Raw genomic sequence first — 27,299 nt, 5'->3', positions numbered from 1 at the left:
CCCACAGGAACTTCCCCTATTTTGTTCTGATGTTGAGAGTCTTTGGGCCCTAAGAGGTCCTGGTTAATAAACTCTATTATTTGGTTCATGAGATGTTTTAAGCTCATGGAGATTTTTCTCACCTCTGTCTGTACCATGGCTGGTCGTTGTGTTCTTAACATTTTGACAGTCTGGAAGATATCTACAACTCCTTCATATCTCATTCTTTCCAAAACAATGCTTAGTGTTATGAAGACTCCAGTTCTTCCAACGCCCGCACTGCCATAATAACAAAGACAGTGTTACTGGATGTGACACACATAGTCTTGACCACTTGACCACTTAATCACTTGGAAGTAGACTATGAGCACCCACTCCCATATTACACCAGGTTCTTTCACATCAATGTTCAGAAAAATGTGGTACTGGGTTCATGAAATTACTATTATTGGAATAATGTGTCATGGTAAAATGTGAGCATGAATGTGCAGTAATGAAGATTAACTCAAATATAGTAGAATGACTTTTCAACTGGGATTATACTCCATTTTGGAAAGATGCCGGAAACATAAATATTGCAAAATCAGTAGATACAGGGAAAGGTAAGTAAAGTATAAGTTAGTACTCTTCATGCAGATCCTGCAATTGTAGACCTTGTCTGCTTAATATTTTTAAAGTATGGAATAATTCAGTTAAGGGAAGATTAACTCAGTCTCTTCAAGTTTTCTAGTATATTATCTACTTCTTGTGGTCACAATCTATGCAGGATGTTTCATCACTAGACATATAAATAAGTAAGGCATATATACTATTCAGATTGAGATGTCTATTTTGATATGAGAAAAGATTCTGTTCTCGGTTTTTGATTTGTGATCCTTATTCAGTCTTTAGAAGACTTTGTGAATATCTTATACTTACAAGCTGTGTAAATGTATATACATTTGTCCTCTCTCCTGAAATTGAGGACTTTAACAGATTCTCAAAGAGGTCTCTAACTTAAAAAAAAAAAAAAAAAAAAAAAAAAAAAGTTGAGCTTCACTGAGTTTATCTACTACTTTTAGATGCTCAGCAGCTAAAACACCAGGATTCTTTCTACCATGTTAGCAAGGTTTTGAGTTTGTTTTCTTTATTGTTTTAAGATAATTCCAAAATGTTCACTGCAGTAAGAGGAGAAAATTAACTCATAGCTTTTGTGCTCTTAAAAAGTAGGGAAGCATCTGGAGGTTTAGGTAATGAGGAGAAGAGTGAATAATCTGAAAAATCCCTACATTTTTGGATCCTAATTAAATGGCATGTGTAACGCTTGGGTACAGGCTGTAGAAAATGGATGGATTCATTTATTTGGGGATGTAGTTGACAGGCATATATAAATAGTGTGTCCCTTTACAAGCTGGTTTTCTTTGCTTTGCTTTTTTTTTTTTTTTTTTTTAAGATTTTATTTATTTATTTGACCGAGAGAGTAAGAGAGCATAGCAGGGAAAGCAGTGGAAGGAAGAGGAAAAGAGGAAAAGGCAGCTCCCCACTGAGCAGGCAGGGAGCCCGATTCCTAGCTCCATCCCAGGACCTTAGGATCATGACCTGAGCTGAAGGCAAACGCTTAACCATCTGAGCCACTCAGGAGCCCCTCAAACTGGGTTTTCTAAAGAGTCCAAACCAAAATGTAAAGTGAGACTTTAAAATCCAGGGGTAATCTTTATACGGTGGCTAAGGATGTCCAGGAGCAGTGAGGCTCCCTGTTAAGATAGAGTAGATGACCTTGAAGGTCCCTTTCAACTTTGAAAGTCTCTCTTACTCCTAAAAGGCTGTGATTTATGATCCTTTGCCCCCCCCCCTTCTGAATGGCCTAGGCATTTCAGAATCTATTTAATAGGGTATAGTTAAACTCATATACTAAAGGAATATTTAAATCATTCTGTGACAGCAAAAGCAATGAGAGTAACACGTATGTATACATTTATGGTAATGTCTAAAGTTAAACATATATATTAAATATATTCTTTTTTATAGTTTATGCTAGAAAATTGTGAATTAGCATTTGGGCAAATTATGTGGAAAGTGAAGGAGAATATCCAAGTAATTTCAGTCCAGTCTATACCATCTACTTTGAATATTTGAGCCCATATGTTGTTCCCTACATGATCTTTGGTTGTCTAGAGTAACCAAACTCAACACAAAGCAAATGTGAATAAAGAAAGTCAGCTGCTCATTAGAATATATCATCCCTGGGGAACATCATGCCCTCACAAAGATCTTAGAGAGATTCTACGATTCTGTCATAGAGCTACATGATGACAGAAGTGAGGCTAGAATTCAGCTATCTTAAAGCCCGAGTTAAATGTTTCTTCCATTTTGAGAGCTTGTTTCCCCTTTCACTAAGAATCATAGTGTGTAATCTGTCTTTCTCTCTCTCTTTTTCTTTTTCCTCCCTCCCTTCTTTCCTTCTTTTTCTTTTCTTGAAGCAAGTAAACTGTTGAACTCTCTCAAGATTTAGACCACAAAAAGAGTAGAAACAGACTTCAAATTGCTAGAATCTGAAAATATATTAGTGTAAAAAAAAATTAGGTGAATTCCTTTTGCTGGAAAGTTTCTGCCTAACAACTTCCGGAAGCACTAAATTTATGGTGAGTGTCCTTTCTGAACCGTTTACTTGCTATTTCTATTAACTTCAATGACTTGAATTATAAAATGCTGTGGAAACTATTGAAAATAATTAACTTGAAGGTGCTTCATTTTCTGATATAGCAACAATTTTCAGGCAAATTGCAATTTTGACCGAGGTACCATTCTAATCATTTACTGACTGGCAAGAATTAGTATTGTCATTAAGGCTGGATAACTATTTACATTTTCGTAAAAAGACAAACACAGGAAATAGATACAGAAAGACAGTTATGAGTGTAATGCCATGGAAATAAAACAAGTAAGACATGATTAGCTGAACAAATTTTTACCAGCAGATGTACCAACAATTCCTGTTCAGGTAAACTAGGCAGTTTGGTGTTCTTTTGCAAGAAGTAAAATTTGGGGATAAAAATTTTACCCCTGGTTATTTTCATTTTATGGAAAGAGAGAGAAATGAGTCCTTGCTTAAGATTTTACAATGTATTTCTGAGAATAAAATATCAATTGTGCAGATTCACTCCAATTAGCAAATACTGACAATGAACAGACAATAATGCACATTATCAAAGTTATTAGCACATTAATCACAAATGGAACTCATCATTCTTGATTCTTCACTCACCTGCAATGGACTGAAATGGGCCCATCTTGGCCAAACTGCTCTTTTGTTTTATGAACTTGGCCAATGAAGTCAATAAATCCTTCTCCAGACTTTGGCACTCCTTGTTCTGGCCAGTCAGTGAACTGGAACTGCCTCACTGTTCGGGACTGACCGTCCTTCAGAGAGAAAGCCACATACCCAGCCACAAAGAAGGATGCCAGGAGGATTCAGCCAGTGTACACACCACAGCAGCAAGAGTGATTTATTTTTTTTTTTTCCAGAAAGAAGAAAAAGTGGGGGGTGGTAAGAAAAAGTTAGAATCATGTTTAACTAGAAACTTAGTGACACGTGCATCTTATCTATTATTAACACTGTTTATAGTCACATATATTTAAATTGCAAATTCATTCTGGCAATGCCCAAGTAAAAACCTGGGTTCTTGAAGAGTCATCCAGTTCCCATAATAGTAAATATTTCTGAGACCCCAAATTTGCTTTCAAAACCAAAGTGGACCACTATACTCTATTTCAAAAATTTTAGAAATCAATTAACTTAATATTGAAAAGAGCACCCAGGCACATCATCCAGACCAGAGATTTTCCTTATTGTCACAATAACTTCACATCTACTATGCTTGCTTATTTCTAGCACTGTCAAGTGACAAATAGTGACACTGAAAGGATCTGACACAAACTGGGTAGCTGTTAACCTGGATGCCCCACATGTCTCAGAGGCATATAATTTCTAGCTGTGGCAGTGCACACAGAATGTGCTATGCAAATATGCTGTTGAGTAAGAAGTGAGGCATCCCTCAAGGAAAGGAAAGAGGTTATTAGCAAATAAGCACTTTATTCTGAAAAAGAGGACTCTTCTGGCTGACCACAGGAATTAAGGCACTCATGGGGAGCTTTAACAGGTAGACTGAACAGTGGAAAGAAAACAAGCTGGATAGAAGAAGGGTCTCCTCTAATGTGATTAGGCAAAAGTGCTCGGACTCATGAAGTATAAATGGTTTGAGGAGGAGCTACTCATGTGCTTCTGATTCCTTCTAGAACAGTGTTTTCAGAAGCACAACCAAAGCAGAAGGGACCCTCTGTTTCCAGAAATAAGAATAACAATTATGCCCATCAACTTTCTTCTCTGAATCCACCGAGAGGAAAAGAATTCAAATTCCAAGCTTGGAGAGACCAATCTTGTTTGAAGAGGCCCTGCTCCAGTTAAGACCTCCATTTGTTTCTCCTTTCCATTTTTGTAACACCTCTCTCCCCTTTAAAGGCCTTTTGGACTTGGGTGTGCATGTTCCCCAGTAGACAAAGACCCAATCTTTCCCATTCAGTCATATTGAGAGGTAGGGATGGCTTAGCTCGAGGTGGGCACATATCAACTCGCCTTGTGGTTTCCACAGGAACAGGGCATATTCCTGACGGCATCATTTGATAAAGCAGGAAGATCACATTAAGTTTGTGAGAACACTCAGAAATATGAAAATAACTGCTTGACCCCATTATTAACTTATGGATGGTTACCATGGAAACATGATTTACTTCCCTCTGTTTCTGGAAAAGGTTTGGAAAGCGCAAGGAGGAAACCAAAGGCTGGGTAAACAGATTTGTCCTCCTCCAAATATCCCAGAGATTTCATTTCCGACCACAGTTACTTTTAGCAGCAAGAAGAGGTCATGTGCACAAACCCTTCCTATTTAGAGGAAAGACCGGCTGATTCCATTTAAAGGTTACCTGTTTAACAAAACTGCGTTCCAAGTGCCAACTTGGAACTGAAAAGTTCAGATTAGAAACACACTAGGAACACAAACAGCAAATGCGATGGCAGCTAGGAAAATTATAAAAATCACAAAGGGCCTTTTTAAAATAGAAAGAATGTGAACAGGTTCTTACTTCAATATTTCTTTTCATTTTTGGAATCAGATTTAATTTGGGCAAGTGAGGAGTGGTAAAGAAGGTGTGTCTGCTATTTGCAGGGCCTGGACCCTCCCTAATCTTTATCATCAGAAATGGTTGGTGAGTTTGCTTGGAATGTACTGAATATTTTTCACTCATATATCTATCTTCAAATTCTGAAAGGACACTTTGACAGACTTAACTTCTGCCTTGAGTACGGTCACCTTCAGAGTAGTTAAGATCTCAGACTTCCTGAGATTAACAGTTCTATCACCTGGGCCAACCAGCCTGCTTACCATTTTCTCTTTCACTTTAGGGCAACAGCCAGGGCATGGCTTTGGGGATTAGCAGACAATCTCTAAACATGCGTATTGGTTGTAAAAGCTCCTTTCCAGAAAAAAAAAACAATGGATCAAGTAAATAGCTCTGTCCTGGAGTTTTATTCAACCCACCTACTGTGACATTTCCAAAAACAAAGCAGGGCTTTGACTGACCCCACTCTCTCCTAAGATGTGTTTGTAATCATGGTTTGAAAGTGGCCAAAGGCAGGGATATTAAAGTTTATGCATAGAACATCTTACATCAGGGCTGAACCTTGGACTCAGCAATCTAGATAAGAAATGCAGAATGAAAATTAGCTAACAAGGGTCATGGGTGCACAGCTCTCACGGACAGACACATTAGCACACTGAGGGATAAACCATGCCAGGAATCAAATTAGAATGTGCAAAGCTTGTCAGAGTCTTCTAAAGAATGCCATTTGCTCTGCAGTTTTAAAATCATACCAAATTAACCTCCAAGCCCACATGACCTAAAGGGCTTTGCAAAACAACAACATATTTACAGCCTCAAGTAATGAAGAAGTCAAAAAGCTACAAAGAGAATGAGCTGAGAAAGTGAATGTAAGCATAGCAAACCAATCAGTAAATGCTTCCCAGGACATACACTTACCAAGTATATCCCCAAAGCTGGGCTGCCAGATGTTATGTTTGAATGGAAGCCAACCCTGGGTTTGTGAGAACACTTACCAGACAGAGGAAAAGTTACTCTTACATTAAAAAACAAAACAGTCTTCCAAGATCAGTTATTTATTTTCATTTTGACAATATGATCACTTGGCAAATATTTCTCCCAAAGCTTTTCAGCTAAAGGTTAATAACTTAAGATTGGTCAGCTTACCCTGGCATCTGTGACCTTGAATTCTCTTAGGATATACTGTGGCATGTTGTACTCAGCCATGGGATCTACAACAAAGTACTGGTATCTTGCAGATCGTTCTGCTGGCCAGTATTGGTGACATTTCTCCTAAAAGGAGAGATTAATGTCAAACTATATAAAGTACCAATAAATTTTTATCTATCATCTATCAATCTATATATTTAATTTCTTTCTCTCAATGAAAGTTCAAAATTCAAGGCCATTCCAGTTACATGTGACACAATTTTCTCTTTGAAACCAAAAGTTCCTTGAGAATAGAAAAATCATATGGTTTAATATTTGCTCATGGCATCAAGCACAGTACTTACATACAGTAGCTTATTAATACACATCAATTGAATTAAATGCTTTGATAGGGCACGTGTCTTCATACCTACAATTTCTCCAAATACTAACATTGGTCCTTGGATGTAATGCTGGCCCTATCAATCATGCATTGCACCACGAGAACAGACTTGTGTTACTGTGTTATGGAATGAATAGGACCATCAGGTGTGAATGTATAAGGAAACCTCTATATTGATCTGGTCTTGTTTCCCTTGTCAGCTGAGGAAACTGGAGCCCAAGAAGTATTAATGATCTGGCTAAAGCAGAGAATCAACTATGAATATTCAGAATAGTCAGGTTACTTTCCTAGTTTGGCATTTGTTGCTCTTTATTCACTTTAAATGAGGAGTTTTAGACCCATTTCCACATTTATGCAAGGAAGAGAGAAAGAAAATATCTTAAACAAATAGAATAAAATGCTTACATCTATTGAATATAAGTGGTAAGTCCTTAGGTATCTCTAATACTATTTTATGTATTTTTCAGAATAATCACTTTCAAAAAATAGATCTGAGATGACCAGATTATATTCTTGGAAAAACTATGTAGCTTTCTAACATACTATTCAATATGGTGTGGAGGGTGGGCAGGTAAGAATTTGCTTCACAAGTGAAAGAAAGTCAAGTTTCTTCACACAGAGAAATGATGGCACATTTGCTCATGAAACTCCAGCTTGTCCAGGATGGAAGGAAAAAAGACTATGCTGAGAGTTGGGACTGATATCAAACAGGGACATCTGTTTCTTTGCTCCTATGATCATGTCGCACTGGAAACAAAATACCAGCTCTTTCTTCAAAATGAACAAATTAATGAACTTGATGTGGCTTTGCAAGTTAAAAATCAACAAAAGAGTAATGAATGGTCCATAAGATGTCTGGAGAACTCTACATTTCTAAGAAGTGATGCTGGCCCCTAGGTTATTAAGATTAAATCATCATTTCTTCATGGAGTAAATGTCTTATGAGAAGACACTTACTCTGCCCATCTCACGCAGCTTGGTGAGCATCACAACAATTGTGGAATTATGTTCCCAGAGCATTCGCCAGAAATCTTCGGTGGTCTCTGCCAAAGGGCCCTGGGTAGCGATGTAGGCTTTCTGTTGTCTATATTACAGAAAATAAAAGTAGCATGTTAAAGTAATCAGAGAACATGCAATGGTTCACATTTGGTACATAAACATCACCCAGTAATGAAAACTAAAAACATATTATCAGGGCAATTACAGTAAATGTCCATTAACATTGTGTAAACAAATGAGAATATTTACATTTTGGGGGCTCTGCAAAAGGAATTGCTTTGTTAATATTATGATGTATGTCTTTATCATTATTATTTAAATTTTAGTGCAATCCTAATAGCTCAGTTTCATATATCATACAAGTCACTTAAGAAACAGTGGTGTGGTTTAATTTTATAGATATGACTTTATACAATCTATTAAAATTATGAAATATGGTGTAAAACAGCTTCTTCATTAAGCCCTTCCACAACCCAGTGATTTTTTTTAATTTTTTTTTTTAAGATTTTATTTATTTATTTGACAGGCAGAGATCACAAGTGGGCAGAGAGACAGGTAGAGAAAAAGAGGGGCAAGCAGGCTCACCACTGAGCAGAGAGCCTGATGTGGGACTCGATCCCAGGACCCTGAGATCATGACCTGAGCCAAAGGCAGAGGCTTTACCCCACTGAGCCACACAGGTGCCCCTATAACCCATTGATTTTTGAAGGAAGAGTGCAAAAGGCCAGATTAAAGATTCCATGACTTCTTCTTATTCTTAACAAAAATAATAAAAAACAAATACCAAGGGTCTGAATGCTGACCTATGCAGAAAAAAGATGCTTTGAATTGAGATGAAATTCATTCTGGCTGCGAAACTAGGGCACATGTAAATATCAAGGCTTTGGACTGTCAGGGGAGCAAGAGTATATACCTGTATCCATCAATAAAACTGGCATTGATGTAATCAGATCCTTCTACCCCTCTGATAGGCTGCAGGCATACTCTCGTAGATTCATATGGCATAATATTAACAAGGCGATTTTTGAATTTATTACATGGAAGATTGGCACTGATGAATCTTGAGGTGTGAGCTTTAGAGCTGGCTAGACGCTGTTGAATAAAAGAAAAGAAAAAAATCTGACAAAGATAATTTCAGCCTATGGTCAGATGCAACATATTCAAGATTTCCTCTTTAGATATAAAGCTTATGTTTACTTTAAAGCAAAGGACTCTTCAAATTGCACTGCTTTTTCACTTCTACCTAATGATTCCATTTAGTTTACCAAATTTTTAAATACATTCTGAGAGTAGGATCTCTCAATTTAAATTAGGGTACAAAAGAGCTTGAGGTATTGTTAGGAAGCAAAGAACAGAAAAGGGAAAGAGGAAGAAAGTGTTTTATAGTCAGACACTTGAGAAGGTCAAGTGAATCTTGTAACTTCAGAATTTGAAAGGTTAAGAAAGTGAAGCCACAACTCAAAGACAATCCCAGAATGACTTGCTCCTGAATTACCACATCACATCCAATATCATACCTTAAATTCAAGCTCCATTCCTGTGACATTCTCTCCTGCTTCTATTTGTGTCAGCTTCTGAATGTAGGCATACAAGTTTCTAGCTGGCACTTCGGTATTTCCACAAGTCACTGCTTCTAACAGTGCATCATGGATAAAGATGTATTGGTCTTCTGTTTGAACCATGTAATTCCTCTGGGCTCTCATTAAAGTTACATGGCCATAAATATCTACAGTTTTTTCATGCTTTATTCTTTCTAACATAGCATCTATTACGATGAAACAACCAGTCCGGCCAACTCCCGCACTACAAGAAAAACAAAGAGAAAAGAGAAGTCCAAATAAATCTATCAGAACACCAAAACATAAAAAATTATTTCAATTCTCACTAAGTGGGCTTTAAACCCATTAATTCTTTTCAACTCTCTGTTGGGATTATTTTGGAGCACTCTAAAGTAAAAAGTATTATCAAGTCACTATAACCAGAAGACAGGGAATCAAATACCAAGTAAAATTAATTTGGTTTCAAAATGTAAAAAATTGAATCCAAAAATATGGTGGTCCTTGATCATATAATACAAAGTAAACATTATTTTGAAACTGTTAAAAAACACAAATACTTAAGTTGTTTATATTAGAAGATATTTTAAAAATTGGTTAAGATCTAATTAGGCTTTATCTTTTTGTAAAACTTCTCCATCTGTTTCACTTCAATTTGTGAAATAAAAATTAGAAAATCACTCAATCTGAAACAGTTCATATTCTAAAGCCCAGCAAGGAAGTTTTAAAATCAACTTAGTGGGAAATAGATAATTAAAATATTAAAATGTTACACTCTAAAAAGTAAAGGGTATTTACAATGAAAATAAATTCCTACTAAAAATATAATCACTAGAGAGTAGGTGTGCCTTTTGTTTTTACTCTCTTCTCCTCCAGAGTCGAATGTATTTTGAAATTCCATATTGTGTCTCTTAGTTGTTTTCATCCTAATTGTGCATTGTTTCTAACTGGATACAGCTTCATGCAGTTCTTTATAGTGGAAACCATTCCATAAGCCTTATAACTGAGCCCTAAATACTAAGTCAGTTCTAGATAATGGCGGGATATTTCCCCAAAATACGCATTAAGGACCACTCTCAAATGTCTGGATGATACATAGATTCATATTCAGAGAGAAAGATATCACAGAATCTTAGAAAATTAATAGGAATGACTAGTTTCAAACAGTAGCAACCTCTTCATGGTGGTAATGAGAGAAGAAAATAAAATATATGTCTGAGTCTAAATTAAAAACTGTGGAGAGAAAAGAAAGAAGATAGGGTATGCCTTAAGCAAAACCCATTTTTTTAATCCCCCAAATTTGAAATACTATTAACTGCCCAATCTTATATGTAAGATAAGGAAGGAGCTGACCCTTTTAACTTATGCGCTACCTCTTCTTTAGGAGGAAATGTTCTTAGGAGTTTTAAATGTTAGAGGTGTCTCTTAGCTTGAAGTAAAAAGGTACTTTTTCCAGATATCAACAGCTGGGGGATCCGAGAAAAATCACTTTTAACTTCTTCCTTGTTTTCCCATTTCTCTTAAATCGCTATAGTCTTTAAGTCTTACGGCTTAAGGCTGAATTAACCGTACAGAGTGTTTTCCAAACATAAAGGAAGAAACAGTTACTTTGTAGGTACAAACTGCATTTTAAAATTATACCTCTGAAGCTGACAAAAGGCCTACGTAGTGTCGATGCTGAGAAAATTATGATAAAATCACTGCAGGATCGTTTGAGATTAGGCTTTCAAAATCTTGCTTTAATCTACCCCTCAAGCTGTTCTCCACTCTATCCTCCTATTTCCAATAAATAATACGTTACACTGGAAGAACTTTCTGCTTTCCCATATATTGTCATGGTAAACGAGATGGCAGTAAAGCTCCTTCCCACCATAGTGCTTCGTTCCCAGGAGGCATTCAGCAAAGGTCTGTCACTGTCGGTTCCCTTTTCCCTTCTATGATTTATAACATTTGGAAGCTGCCCTCCAGTCCTCTAGCTAATGGTAAATGGCCAAAAAGGGACTCAAAGGGAGGCTGTGTGGTGCTAAACTTTAGCACCACATTCCATGGCACTATCTTTGCTTCCTATTATTTCCTGCCAGTTGGATCAGAAAAAAGAAATGAAAAGAAAAGAAAAGAAAAAAGAAAAATACCTTTCTTGTGGCACACCCCTCTAGAACACCCTTTTAGCAGAGTTCAATAATCCCGAGTGCAAGTTCCTTGAAAAGCTTTTTATTTCCCTTGGTTTTTGATACTTCCCTTGTGGTCGAAAGTAGGAAAATAGGGACCTTCAGTACAAAACCATGCGGAACACGCAGCCCATGAGTTGAGCCAAAAGGGACTATGATTCACATGGAATGGTTCTATTGACTCCATGACAGGGTAGAATTTCTAGCAAGTTGGAAACCAAGACCAAGCTCTAAAAGCCATCTTCAGAAACCTACTGGCATCCCTTCAGATTGTGCCTTGGTGAGCCATGTTTTTTTCTGTCTAATGTCTGTACTGATTATCCTCATGCTTTGGATTTTTCCATTTGTATCCTTTGTTCTAATTCACACACCTCAGCCAGCTTTCAAAATGTAGATAATGTCCCCAAAGTTCTGCCCTCCTTTCTCTCATTCCCCCTCATGATTTAACAATAATCTTAAAAAAAAAAAAAAAAAGATTCCTAAAGCAATAGACCTTTCACTGAGCATAAGTGGAGACCTATATTTCAAGTTGCCCTCAAGTTTCTCTAAAAATAAATAGATTCCAAGATTAATCAGCATCTTCTCTGCTCAGATCTGCTCTTCCCTTTCTCTCTTTCTTTACTCTTCAGGTCTAAAATTTAAGAATCCATTTGGATTGTTTTTCCCTCCTGCCCTACATGATAATAAATTATAAATTCCTGTGCTTTCAGCCTCTACAAATTTTATTCAACTATACATCAATGGTGTGCTGGAGCTGGAAAAGCCAATTGTTAAATTCTCAGAAATTTTGCTTAATTAAATATATTTAAAATAAAGGTATACTAATACACAGTGCTTCTTAATTACTTTTCATTTATGCTCTTGAACTGAAACTATTATATAATGGTGTACTACTGAACATCTCTCCCAAGTTTTGCATTCAGTGATGTCACATTTGTATCTTGAAATCAGATATGGTGGGAGGACTTACACCAAGGAAACTAGCAAAAACTTGTTTTCCTCTCACAGAGCTGGTTGTTACACATTACCAGCACACACTGGCTGTCCTGATTCATCCATGCCCACCAGCCAGGGACAGGCAGGAAAGTGCTCCTTACTTTGTTTTTCCATCCACATACTCTTGTAAGACTCAAATATTTATCCCACAAATATTTATTGAGTGCCTACCACGTGCTAAGACTTCGGGGAAGTGGTGAGCAAAACCGACAGAATCCTTGGAGATTACAGTTCAGCAGGAGAATTAGACAGTAAGTAATCATATGAATAAGTAGGTAATTTTAAATCCCCAACCACTGCTATGAGGTAAATATACATCATGCTGGCTGAATACTTTTGAGGAAATGTCATTTAAACTGATACCTGTTATAGACTGAATTGTGTCCTCTCAAAATCCATATGTCGAAGCCGTATCCCTCAACGTGACTATATTTGGTGATAGGGTCCTCAGGGAGGTAATAAGGTTAAATAAGGTCATAATGGTGAGGCCCTAACCCAGTTAGACTGGTATCTTTGTAAGAAGAGACATCAGAGAACTATATATAAGTAAAACAGTTATTTTAGAGAATTACTGTTAATACAGTTATACCTTTAATAAAAATGTTTAAAGATTTTATTTATTTATTTGACAGACAGAGATCACAAGTAGGCAGAGAAGCAGGCAGAGAGAGAGAGGAGGAAGCAGGCCTCCTGCTGAGCAGAGAGCCCCATGCGGGGCTCGATCCCAGGACCCTGGGATCATGACTTGAGCTGAAGGCAGAGGCTTTAACCCACTGAGCCACCCAGGCGCCCCAATAAAAATGTTTAAAACAACACTTTTTAAAAAAAGATTTTATTTGTTTATTTGACAGAGAGATCAAAAGTAGGCAGAGAGGCAGGGAGAGAGAGGGGGAAGCAGACTCCCTGCTGAGCAGAGAGCCTGATGAGAGGCTCGATCCCAGGACCCTGGGATCATGACCTAAGCTGAAGGTAGAGGTTTTAACCTACTGAGCCACCCAGGTGCCCCTTATAAACACTTAAAATGGAAAATAAATGTGTGGAATCTGCCCTTTATCCCCACGCTGCCTTTCGGCCACCCTGGCTTTCATTTAGTTACTCAAATAGGATAAGCTATTTTCCATGCCAGGGCCTTTTCTTGGGATATTCTCTCCTAGAAATCTTTTCCTTCTTCAATCAATAAACCATTCTTTGTCCTTTAGATATTGTGTGTGTCCTCTAGGACTGGATGCCTTAAACAACAGAAATGTATTTTCTGTACGTTTAGGAGGCCAGAAGTCTAAGATTAAGTTGCCATCAGGGTTAGTTTCTGGTGAGACCTCTCCTTTTGGCTTAAGATAGCAACCTTTTAGTTGTGTCTTGACATGGTGTTTCCCTGTGCATGGGCAGAGAGAGAGAGTGCTCTATCTCCAAATACAGTTACACTAGGGGAGGGAGGGTAAGGCCTTCAATATATGAATCTTGAGGGGACACAATTCAGTCCATAGCAGGTATCAATTTAATCAATTGAAATTCTTTATAAGTGCTTTGCCAGCATGATAGACATGTACCTCATAACAGTTGTTGAAATTTATAATTATATATTTACTCATATGGTATTTAGTACCTAATTCTCCTGCTAAACTGAAATCTCCATGATGATAGAATCTTCCGTTCATTTCGCTTACCACCTCACTGATGTCTCAGTAGGCACTGGTAGGCACTCAGTAAATATTTGCGGGATAATAGCATCACCAACTCTTGAGGGTTTTTTTTTTTTTTTTCCTGATACATCTATTTGTTTGCTGGAATATGTCTTTGAATAATGTTTTATGTAAAATATGCATGGATAGTATTATTCCTGATGCTTTGTCTACCTGAGAATATTTATTTGCTTTTACCTAGTTAAAACCGTTAAAACTCGGAAAATACTTTCATTATAAGAGTCATGGATTTCCCCAGCTCCAGGCTAATTAAAACATATTTAAAGCTTTCTTAGCTCCGGGCCTTTCCTCCTCTGTATCAGGTCTACGTGTTGATATCTACCTTCCTCCAGACTCCTCTCACATGCCATGTCCTTGATCAAGACTATCCCCTGGTTTACTCCTCCTTGGATCTCCGTGGAAGTGTATACTTCTCTATCAGCAATTGCCTTACCTCATATTTGTTTTCTCATTATTATCTTTATGTCAATTAATAATCTCCTTGAGGAGATTGAGAGCAACAGCTTCCTTGTCTCTACTGTGTTTGACAATTTTTCATGGCAATTTCCATGCCAGGGAAATAGGAAGTCTTCAACTTGAGTTGCAAATTTTTAAAAATATGAGTTTAAAAATCTGAAGTTGTTTCTTTTGGATCAATGACATACACAGGAACATTCCTCAAAGTCCCCTGGTGTGGAAATACTACCTTGATACATGTTTACAGAAATAAAGGGAGTTCTTAAAGTTTGATGAGATGGAAGCAACCTGTGTTTATGCTCTGCTCCAGTTGCTCAGAAACAACAAACCTCAGGCACCACTTTTTCCTTAAGAAACTGAACGCAGAAAATTCAGAGCTTTTAGAAGTACGCCAGCCTACTTTTGTTTGAATTTCCACGTTTCCGCAACAGCACATATTTTACTTCCTTCTCCAATTTGCTCTATTTTTCACCCATCAGTACTGAGTGCAGTGCACCTCTCAAAATGAAGGATTGTAGTTCTAAAAGCAAATGCATTTTTCTTTGATCCTGAAAAACTCAGCTCCTCATAGCAGCAATAATGACGGAACCCTATTTAGTGCTGTTTGTTTTTCATCATTTCAACAGCCTTCAACCTGAAACATGGGAAGAACAGCAAAACTGATAAACCACCCTTATTTTTATCTGTTTTCTGTCAGAGTCGTTGCCAAGCATAGAGACAGATTTTTCTAAATAATCTTAAAAAAAAAAAAAAGTGCATAACCCCGTGCTTCATGATGAGACCAGTACAATTCAGAACATTTATTATGTTACAGAACATTCCTGCACAAAGGGAAGAGGACAGCACTGTTAAATCAACTCTAGCATCAGGTTGGTTCCTGCATCCTCTTAAGTAAATCCAACTTTCTGAGCTACCTTCCAGTGAAGACAATGATGCCACCAAAGCAAACCAAATTATTGACAAAATTTTGCCTTAAAAACAATAGCAAGAAGAACAACAACAAAAACTGTTTCAGTCAGTGATAGACATTCCAGTATTTATAAGCTGAAAGACTATGCAATCCATTGAGCAAGTACGCCTACTAGGAAATTGTTATTACTTCAATATTATTATCATTCATCCAGTTACAACATTTGTTTTCAATTTCTAAAAACATGATTGAGTTAGTCCCATGAGTTGAAATATGCTTAATGTCCCGTGATGCGATACGGTAGTAATGTGCAAAAGGAAAACATTAAGAGGCATAAGGGGGCTGTTTTGTACTAAAATCATTCTGGGGATTGCTTAAAAGTTGGTTTTCTGATTAATCTGGTGGAGTGTTAATGTGGACCCTTTACTGATACTTCAATGATCTGGCAAAAAAAAAAAAAAAGACAATAGAATTAGGAGATTTTACAGATCAATTTAGTTAGATGCAAAGTCAGTAAAATATGAACCAGGAATCTTGGTTTTGTACATATATCAGCTCATAATTAGATTGGATATTATAGTTCGGCTGCAACAAAAATAGCATTTACCAACTGCAAAAACATAAGAAAGGACATCTATGAGAGAATGGATTGAGTTTTATGACCGATGTTTGCAAGATTAGTCAGATGACTGTCTTGCTATAACTGTGATGTGATTTTGATATGGCTGTGCTTGTAAAACTCTTCCTTCATTTATTAGTTAAAAATTAACATTTAACTTAACATTCAACTATACTGGGAAACTCCAGAGTATTTAGCGCTTTCTACAAAAAACTGACCCAGAAGTAGTTTTGTATCACATCCTCTGGCATCTCTTTTGTCTTGAATGACCAGAGAAATTATGCCAATTCCTTTGACATAAATATTCATCTGCTTGATTTACTTTTATATATTATAAAATAAAAATTAAATATTTTGAACAAACTGTCAATTAAAATTTTCTATGCTATTAAACACAGACTAAAAGCCGAGGTTTTATAGATGTTGGAGGGGGCAATTTTTGTGTTCATTAAAATTTCAAGTGCATGTATTCTTTGACACAGTAGCTCTATTTATAGAAATCCATCACTGAGGCATACGTACACATATTCTTCCTAAGAGAATCTTAGGAAGGGATTTTCATTGCAACATTATTTGAAATAACAAATTAATTATGTAAAACAATTACTATGACTAAAGAAATGGTTAAATTATAATATATAAATACCAGGAATACCAGTAAAAAGAAGGAGGTAAATCCACACATTAACAAACAAACAAACAAAAATTGTCCAAGACCTTATTTAGCCCACCTAACTATGTTGCAGACCAACAGGCACATCATGATGCCATTCTTATTCTTTAAAAAGACCATACAACAAGATTACATATTTTTATATGCATACAGGTTGATGGATAGGACTCGATCTGCAAAGATATACAAATTATTACAAAAGTTACCTCTTAGAGGAGACTGGTATTGGTTTTGGTGTTGTAAGGGGATACTTTTACCTTAGTTGAAGTGCTCAATTTTTTAGATTAAATTTCATTTCATTATTATTATTATTATTTTTTAAAGAGCGAGAACAAGCAAGCATGTGGGGGAGGGGACAGAGGGAAAAGAAGAGAGAATCTTAAGCAGGCTTCACACCCAGCATGGAGCCCAGTGTGGGGCTCCACGTCACAACCCTGAGGTCATGACCTGAGCTGAAATCAAGAGTCAGATGTTTAATCGGCTGAGCCACTCAAATTTTCTTTTGTTTGTTTTCTAAAAAAGGACAACATAATCATGCAATAATGGAATTAAGTAATATAGAATAATGAATAAAAGTTGCTATTATAATGATATTAAAGATCAATATACAGTTGAGATCTTAAAGAGATAGAGAAGAGACAGAGATCCTAAAGGTAGAATCCTATCCACTCTAGCTCAGAAATATTGCCCAGAGATGGATTCTCAGGAGAAGTCTGGGCAATGTTGGCAACTACTTACAACCAGGATTTGGTTCTGCCATTTGGCACAGGATTTTAAGGTGTGGGTTTCAGAAAACAGAGCAATAGAGAAAACATCATAGAGAAGAGAATGCTTAGTAATGAGTTAGAATAAACAAAAGTTAGGATGAGATAACCTAGAACCTTGTCACTCTAGGAAAAAAAAAAAGTGTCTTGCCCTCTTGTGTGGCATCCTCCAGTGATCAGAAGTTCATACTTCATCAACAGAGAAGCAACAGAAGCTAAGCACAGCGAAACTGACATGAAAAGGATCTTAGTCTAGAATATTGAGATATCAAGGATAACCTAGCCAGATCACATTAGGACATTTTATTTTTCCATCATGATCTGAGGGGGCCTTCTTAAAAAGAGTCTACAAAAAAATCCACGTGGACCAAATCATATTTTTTTTCTTTCAATTATGTTGACTCAAACAAAAATCCTCCAAAGACTTCTGTATGATTTTGGCTCTGTCTCAACATTATCTGCCAAACACATTCCCTATTATTCTTATAATGTGGTGCTCAAGATAAATTAGAAGGCTAATATGTTTACCTAAAGAACCCTGAATATGCCATAGCAGGTCTTATTTTACAGATGGATTGAGGAGGCCACTGGGCACAGGTAGAAACCTACTCAGCTGGCCCCAATAATTGGTAATTGACTTGAATCTGAATGAGGTCATCTGAATGAAGCTATAGAAGAATATGGAACTATATCATTTTCACAGAGATTTTCTTTGTAAATGGCCTATCAGTTCATATTCTCAATTATTTTCATAATGACACAAAATTATCTACATTTTGAAAGTGGATACAACTATTAACCAGGCCTGCCAAGTAAAGCTGCATAGGCTGTATACTGCTCAACCCAAAGAACATTATAGTCGTGTCAACTACAATGTGTAAAACCTGTTCCATGAATGCAGCAGATTCGCCATAGCAATATAAATGCCCTTATTCCTGACTCAGCTTAAGCAGAATCAAAGAGAAAAGTCAGGGGAAGGAAACTATAAGATATCAAACTTCAGCAATTGAACTTCAGCAACTTTATTTTAATCATTTTGGGAAATATGTCAATGTTTTCCCACAAGGGCAAGTTTTCAGGGTTTTAATTTTTCCTTTTCAAGGATGTTAGTATGTTCATTTAGACATAAATTGTCCAACGGTTTTAAAGGATCTAAAATTTAAATCAGGGGTTACAAATTGGTGTCTCTATGTTTAGTTTGGTCCTTTCCCTTGGGTTCTTTTGTTTGATGCCCACAAGTTTTTTTGTAAGGCAGTAAGAATCTCAGCCTCACTACCTACTGCCTCATACAGGGCCTGCCTCACTTCTTTATAACCCCTTGTAGGCCCCCAGCAGGCCTTTGTGCTGTGTCTCCATGGATCTGATCTGGCTTCTTAAACTCACAGGTTTCTGAATTCCTGCATCAGTACTTCTCCTTACCTCTTCAAATTTGTCTGCTTACTTGGATTTTTCAAAGGAGGAACCCGAGACCTGGGGAGGGTTAAGAATTTGACCAAGATCTTGTGGCTATTAGAGCAGAGCTGAGACCTGAGGCTTAGGTCTATGTCTCCTCTTTCCCAGATTCATGTTTCCAGAAGGGGGTAGGGATAGTTTACTGGAAACAATCTTCCTTAGAGCTCTCAGATGGATCCTAAGTCCATGATTCTATCAATTTAGGCTTGCAAGAATGTAGGTCTAAAAGAGACATACTGTGCCTATAACTGTCCTTTAATCATGAAACATTAGATTCCCCGTTCTATTCAACTGCCCCAAGTGAAATGCATTAAGTGGCTTTTGAAGCACTGTCAAAATAGATTTTTGTGTACCTGGCTATATATTAACTAGTTATACTGATGTCAGCTCTATCTGTTCCAGATAGATGGATGACTTTCCATAAGAATAGTATTCATACACGATGAGTACTTAATTAATACAAATGACTATTGAGTGTATTTAGAATGATATACTGGTCATATTGGATGATGGGAATAGAGAACTTTTCTCAGAAGAGAATGCCTCTTCTGAAAAGTAATATCAGAAGATGGGGAACATGGTCATAAGACTGTGACAACAGAAAGATGAAAATATTCAATAATTCGTTCAATAAATACAAAATGAGAGATTCCTCTTCTATCTATCAAGCACCAGGCAATGTACCACGAGGCATCAAAGCACACATTCCTTCAGTGTTAAAAAAGAGATTACTGGGTTCTGTCCTAGAGACTCCACTACAGTAGGTGTGGAGTAGAAATCACGACTGCATTTCTAACAAGCTCCAAAATGTTCCTGCTGCTGCCAGTCCATGGGCAGAGAAAATACTCTTCTCATATTTTTATAACTAAATAGGTACAAAAAATGTACAAAATACATTAATTATCTATGCCCGTGTGTGTGTATGTGTGTGTGTGTGTATAAATTTAAAAACAAAATCTTGGGGTGCCTGGGTGGCTGAGTCAGTTAAGTATCTGCCCTTGGCTCAGGTCATGATTCCAAGGTCCTGGGATTGAGGCCCATGGGCTCCCTGCTTAGTGGAGAGTCTGCTTCCCCCTCTCTCCCCCTGCCCGAGTTCAATCTCTCTCTCTCTCTTTCTATCTCTCAAATAAATAAAAAAACAAAATCTTGAAAAAATAGTGACCTTTAAAATAAAAATTCTAACCTGTCATTCACATAGATTTTTTGACCTAACCATGTTAAAATTTCAATGCAAAAAGGAGATTGTGAAGTTTGCTCTGAAAAACGTATGTTCTTTTTTTTATTTTAAGACAAAATACTTTACTATCTCCAGATACCTGTACATATATGGAATTATCTTGTAATAAAACTCAGATGCCAAAAGCCTACTTTGCAAGGTTTTTTTTTGTGAGAAACAACCCCAATATGAGCAAATCAGATACCATGTAATAAGACCCAAAAATATTTTTCCAAAGACAGAAAGAAAAATATCCAGGCAGCAGAACCCTGATTGGAAAGACACAATACAAAGATAACAGAACTATTTTTAAGCTACATTTTATAACTAGGGGCACAGCAAAATAGTTTGAAATAGAAAGTTTTCATGCTGATTACATGAAATCAAAATATACACTGTTCAAAGGCAGCTAACATTTAAAAAATGTAGCCTAGTTTATGCAATGAATTTCGGTGTTCTTTTAGTCTGGGAATATTACAAAATACATTGCAGGTACAGCTGGGAAAACTCAGTGATACCCCTGTCCAGATCTCAGCTATTAGGTTATAAAAATATTTTCACATTTCCTGCAGATGTCTAGATTCCTTTCTTTGCTAGTAATTTTAATTCAGAACTCATTATTGACAGCTGTTTGTTCTGATAGACCCTAATTGCTCTTTTACCAGACTCAGCTGCAAGCGGGCTGATTTCCTTCCCCTTATAGAGTATATTACATATAAACACAGGCAGGAAAAAAAAAATAACCAATTAACTAAATACGTGTGTATAAAATGATTCATTGAGAGCAATGATCAAGTAATGTATCTAATGGCAACATAGGTCAAAGGAAATTACAGCACTTACCATTTACAGTATTAATTATATGGAAATATTCATAAGCATTAAAATATATAGATGATAAGTGGCAGCATGTGAGAATCTGCTCCTTTATTGATCGGTATGGGAGTTTTGACCTGCTCTGTTGTCAACCTAGACCATCTCAACCCTCCTTAAACAACCTGGGGTTTCTTGCTCCTGAGAGGTCACCATATTGATGCCAAATTTAGCAGACACCCGATGGGCACAGTTCACTGCAGCTCAGAACTCCCAGGCTCAACCCATCCTTTTGCCATAGCCTCCCCAATAAATGGGACTACAGGCATGCACCATGGCAGGGGGCTGAAAATTCACCTTTTCATTAAAGAGACTTCTAAATTACTATATTTAAGTAATTGATAAGGCACTTAATCTATGGAAGAATTAACTCAATAACATCTGACATCCCATGTGCATAGAACTTGAGATGCCTGCTGTAACCAGATGGAACCTCACATGCTGTGGGGCTGTTTTGCTGAGCACCAACTCTTCCTTGCTCTCCAGTCATGGCTATGGATGAACTGTTTTTCCTTACTTTGCAGGAAGAGGAGTACAAATTCATTGATGGCAAAGCTACTTCCCTTAGAAGATTCTCTTCAAAGGCATTGCTTCATTTTAGCAGCTCCCCAAGAGATACAGAAACAGCTTGGCAATGCTCATTCCATCACATGCCTCAGCAACCTTGCTCATGAAGTTTAGGCCAATTTGGGGACCCCAAGCTGCCTTCCTCAGTGGACTGGAACCCTCTGTACAGGAGCAAATCCAGAGCTGGATTCAGCAGAGACCATATGAGCAGCAGATAATACTGCATCTGAGAAGAACAATAGCTTATTTTATTTCCTGTCTGTGTGCTCTGAAAGTGGAGGGAATGTGGTCATCAGGGATGGGCAACTGCTCCTTGTAAGGAACCCCTTCAAGGAAAATAAACTTTTTCTTAACATCAGGGACACTATATGGTGCTTTCTTTTCTGGGGGCACTAAGTGCTTCTCTTTAAAGACTTAATCTACCTCATATAGGGAGGAAGATGTTGGGAATGGGATGCTTATTACCCTGATAATTCTCAGGGTTGCAGCATACATTTCCATTAATACCAGACATAATAGTAATTAGGATGCAAGCCCTAGACTCAACATTTACAAAGCCTCACATATAATGAATGTAAAGTGTCCCACAGGGCTTGGTGCCCACAAAATCTGGTCCAGAGCCTACTTCCAGCCTCTCTCCCAACCAAGTAACAAGAGAAACCGTTTGGCATTTTAAGAATAATGCTACTGCCCTTTCTTAATTTTTTACCTATACAACACAGATTATACCATTTAGAATTCTTTCATGGCTTTGTTCCTGGAATCGTTTTGGGTAAGAACACTTCCAGTCATGTTCATTTATCCATCAAATATTTATTAAGCATTTTTTTTTTCATGCGTACCATAGATCCAGGGAAGACAAATGTGAAGCTGAACTCTTAGATACCATTTCTGACCTCATATCTCTAATAGTTGGATGTTATAGTACTGGGAAGAAATGCAGTTTCTGGCTATAGAATTTAATACTGACCACACTAAAGAATCCCATTTTTTTTCTTAAAAGTTCACTTTTTAGTGATTAAAATAATTTAAACATAATTGAATTTTTGGCTGCATTGGTGAAATGGACTATTTTGTTTTCACGTAAGTGTGAAAGGGAAAGCAGTGATGTGATATGCTTGTTTTATGAGTCAGTTTGGCAAGTGGAAAGAACATGGACTTTAGAGATTCAACATCTGGCTCTTCCACCTGCTAGCTGTGTGGCGTTAGGTCATGTATGTACCCTCCCTAAGCCTTAGTTTCCTCGTCTTTAAAATTTAAACCCATTCTAAAGGTTGCTATAAGGTTATTGTTGGCAAAAAAAAAATCCCTTTAATTATATATTCTTTTTTTTAAAAGATTTTATTTATTTATTTGACAGAGATCACAAGTAGGCAGAGAGGCAAGCAGAGAGAAAGGAAGGGAAGCAGGCTCCCCACTCAGCAGAGAGCCCGATACGGGGTTCGATCCCAGGACCTTGGGATCATAACCTGATCTGAAGGCAGAGGCTTTAACCCACTGAGCCATCCAGGTGCCCTAATATATATTCTTAATAAGTGTTCATTTTCTTACTCTTTTTTCTATGAATTAAGGACCTAGAGTTTAATATTTTAATTCATTGGCTAATGGCAGAGTAGCTAATGCAATTTTTCTATTCTTGCATGGTTTATTTTAATGACCTATACTAATGAACTAATGAAGCTAATATCCCATTTTATATCCTGATTTCTATCTTGTCAAGATAAAACAATGCCATATACAAGTGCATCAGATTTTAGACTTGAAAGGGATATTAGAGATCATCTAATCTAGTGGTTCTCAAAGTGCTACCACTGACAAGCAGCATCCTTTAGGAATTTGTTAGAAATGCAGATTTGGGGACCCTACCTTGGCCTAGAGAATCAGAGACTCTGGGGGTAGTGGCAAAAACCCTGAGTTTCAAAACGCCTCTCAGGTGATCCTGATGCATGCTGAAGTTTAAGAATCACCTCCAAGACAATCCTTTAAATTTAACAGATGGAGAGTCTGATTCAAAGGGGCACATGCATCCCAGTGTTTATAGAAGCAATGTAACCATAGCCAAAATATGGAAAGAGCCCATATGTCCATCAAGAGATGAATGGATAAAGAAGGAATGGTATATACATACAATGGAATATTACTCAGCCTTAAAAAAGAATGTGATCTTACCATTTGCAATGAGATGGATGGAACTAGAGAGTATTATGCTAAGTGAAATAAGTGATTAAAGAAAGACAAATACCATATGATTTCACTCATATGTGGAAAGAAACAAATGGAAAAAAAGAAAAGAAAGAGAGAGGCAAACCAAGAAACAGACTCATAAGTATAGAGAACAAACTTATGGTTACTAGAGGGGAAGGGGTGGGGGGATGGATAAAATAAATGAGGGGGATTAAGGAGTGTTGTACGGATATGTTGAATCACTTTATTGGACACCTGGACCTAATATTATACTGTATGTTAACTAGAATTTGAATAAAAACAAAACAAAATAAAAAACAAGAATGCCAAGGGTGAGGGGAATAGAGTTTTATGTTTAAATATGTTTCAGAAATTCCCCTTTGAAAGTTCACAACAGTAATGAGTACTATATAGGATTGGGGAACTCTGTTGTAAAGTAATTTAACTTAGTTTAACCCATTCCTTTCTTAACTATAGAAAAAACTCCCCAGATAACATCTATTAACAAATCAGGACAGAGTCTACACATACACTAATTAGATAGTGTGAATTCTGTTTTTATATTTCTTGTAGAGTAGAGAATGGGTATGGAAACTATTCATTGGATTATGTGTACTGATAATTGTTTGGGAAAAACTCAACATTTGGATTTGCAAAATTGCTATTTTTATTTCTCTTTTTTCCTAAATCAGGTAGCTGATAATTTCTGAATTCAGCTTTATTTTCACAGACTAAAACAAGGAAGCTTTAAACAGGGGAGTGTGAGGCATTGAATGTTAAATAAGAGTGGTGAGCCTATGATGAACTAAGACTTTAAAAAAACCCTTAATTTTAAAATAAATGCATTGAATAAAAAAAATAGCTGTCTGCAAGTCAAAATTTGCTAAGTACAATTTTGGAAACAAGCTCTCCAAAGAGGGAGGTGGTTTCAATAGTCTGGAACCATTTCAAAACTTGATGCAAATAATAGGAAACTATGGCATGCTCATGGATTAGAAGAACCAGTTTTGTTAAAATGTTTATTCTACCTAAAAGAATCCATAGATTCAATGCAATCTGTATCAAAATACAAGCAGCATCTTTCATAGAACTAGAAAAAATAATGCTGCAATTTGTATGGAGCCAGAAACATCCCAAAGAGTCAAAGCAATCTTGAGAAAAAAGAACAAAGCTAGAGGTATCACAATTCTAGGTTTCAAGATACACAATAAAGCTATAGTAATCAAAACAGTATAGTACGGGCACAAAATTAGACACACAGACCTGTGGAACAAACAGAAAGCCCAGAAATAAACATTTATATGGCCAATTAATCTGTGATAAAAGAGGAAAGAATATACAATAAAAAAGATAGTCTCTCAACAAATGGTGCTGGGAAAACTGTACAACTATGTGCAAAAGGAGAAAGGTGGGTCACTTTCTTACACCACACACATATATGAACTCAAAATGGATTAAAGACCTAAATGGGAGACTTGAAACCACTAAAGTCCTAGAAGAAAAAAAAAAATAGGCAATAACCTCTCTGACATCAGCCACAGAATCATTTTTCTAGAAATGTCTCCTGAGGCATGGGAAACAAACAAAAAAAATCAACTATTGAGACTACCTCAAAATAAAGAGCTTTTCCACCGTGAAGGAAACCATCAGCAAAGCAAAAAAGCAACCTATTGAATGGGGAAGATATCTGCAAATGACATTTCTGATAAGAGGTTAATATCCAAAATATATAAAGAACTGTTACCACTCAACTCCTCTGTAAAAGCAATAATAATCCAATTAAAAATGAGCAGGAAAATGTTCAATATCACTAATCATCAGGGACATGCAAATCAAAATAAATGAGAGCACTTTACACCTGTCAGAATAGCAGAAATCAAAAAGATAGGAAATGACAAGTATTGATGAGGATGTGGAGAAAAAGGAGCCCAGTGTTGGTGGGAACGCAAACTATTGTCGAAAATAGTGTGGAGTTTCCTCAAAAAATTAAAAATAGAAATACCATATGATCCTTTAATTTCACTACTAGGTATTTACTCAAAGAAAACATAACAAACTAAACTAATTCAAAAAGATATACACACTCCAGTGTTTATTGCAACATTATTTACAACAGCCATGTGGAAACAACCCAAATGTTCATTTTACAGATGAATGGATAAAGAAGAGGTGACACACACAGAGGAATATTACTCAGCCATAAAAAAGAATGCGATTTTTACCATTTGCAACAACATGAATGGAACTTGAGGGTGTAGTAACTCAAATAAGTCAGACAGTGAAAAATAAATACCATAAGATTTCACCCATATGTGGAATTAAAGAAACAAGACAAATGAACAAAGAAAAAAGAGACAAACAAACAAAAAACAAAACAAAGGCTCTTAAATACAGGACACAAACAAGTGGTAGTCAATAGGTGGGTGGGTGGGAACATGGGTGAGATAGATAAGAAAGAAAAGGTACAAACTTCCAGTTCCAAAATAAATGAGTCATGGACATGAAAGGTACACCACGGGGAATATGATCAATAAGATTATAGAAATGATATTTGGTTACAGGTGATGACTAGACTCACTGTGGTGAGCACCAAGTAATCTCTAGAACTGTTACATTACTATGTTGCCCATCTGAAACTAAAATGACACTGTTAATCATACCCCAATAATTATAATATGAAAACTGTGATGCTGTTAAGACTTTAGATTTAGAGAAGCAGTGCAAGATTATGGTGGCATGGAAGACAGAGTCAGGCATCTTCCCCAGGAGCCAGTGGTAAGGAGTGCCCTTTACATTAAGTATGTTCATGGAAATTGAACATTTACCTGAGCAAAGGCTGCCCAGGTTATTAAAATCTCAAATGTTGAATGGCAGTTATGTAATGAGTTTCTTTTAAAAAATAGAAAATGAACTGCCATTTATGTAAACACTGCTTGAAATGTTGATAACTGAAACCAGAGATAGGTGCTTAGGGGTTCATTATACATTCTTTCTGCACTCGGGTATGTTTGAAATGTCACACTGAGAAAAAAATTAGGAGAAATGAACTATTTTTCCCCTAAAATAAAGCTCTTTCCAAGTGTAGGGTCCCTCAGGGGGAAAAATAACAAAGAAGATGTTGTTTAGAACCCTTAACTGAGTTCTAATAGATAAGACTGGACCTAAGTTTCTTATATCAGAGCCAAACTTTGATATGATGCAGCTTTAAAGAGAGATCGTGGACACTAGTGATAATTGCAGAAGTGCTACTTGATGTTATCTATATGGAAATGTAGGCAGTATTCAGCAAAATGTGCAGTGTTCACCTTAGGGACTGTTATCCCTTTGCATGCTATGATTGCCATGAAGATTCACTCTAAAAATGACTTACATGCAGAATTATCATTTCAAATTTTTAAAATCTGTTTATTCTTAAGCCTTTAGGAAATATAAGCACAACAAAGGTATATATACATAGCTCTTCTAAGGACCACATTCACAGAGATTCTTACTGAATTCTAGG

The 27,299-nt window shown here is 36.7% G+C and overlaps 1 protein-coding gene across 34 annotated transcripts in view; it reads right to left on the bottom strand.

The window, feature by feature from the left end:
* Window positions 1-27,299, bottom strand: part of PTPRD (protein tyrosine phosphatase receptor type D) — a 525,037-nt gene that overhangs the window by 5,222 nt on the left and 492,516 nt on the right. For all 34 annotated transcript variants that reach the window (XM_059411633.1, XM_059411644.1, XM_059411635.1 and 31 more), the window contains 6 exons: window positions 9,181-9,466; window positions 8,577-8,755; window positions 7,622-7,748; window positions 6,280-6,405; window positions 3,224-3,378; window positions 123-258 (listed from right to left, as the gene is read on the bottom strand). In XM_059411633.1, coding sequence (XP_059267616.1) covers window positions 123-258; window positions 3,224-3,378; window positions 6,280-6,405; window positions 7,622-7,748; window positions 8,577-8,755; window positions 9,181-9,466 — 1,009 coding nt within the window. The remainder of the gene's footprint in view (window positions 1-122; window positions 259-3,223; window positions 3,379-6,279; window positions 6,406-7,621; window positions 7,749-8,576; window positions 8,756-9,180; window positions 9,467-27,299) is intronic.

This window comes from Mustela nigripes, chromosome 9 (assembly GCF_022355385.1).
Source record: "Mustela nigripes isolate SB6536 chromosome 9, MUSNIG.SB6536, whole genome shotgun sequence".
Taxonomy (NCBI): domain Eukaryota; kingdom Metazoa; phylum Chordata; class Mammalia; order Carnivora; family Mustelidae; genus Mustela; species Mustela nigripes.
Note: the sequence above shows the minus strand (reverse complement) of the source record. Positions and strands in the feature narration are given on the sequence as shown.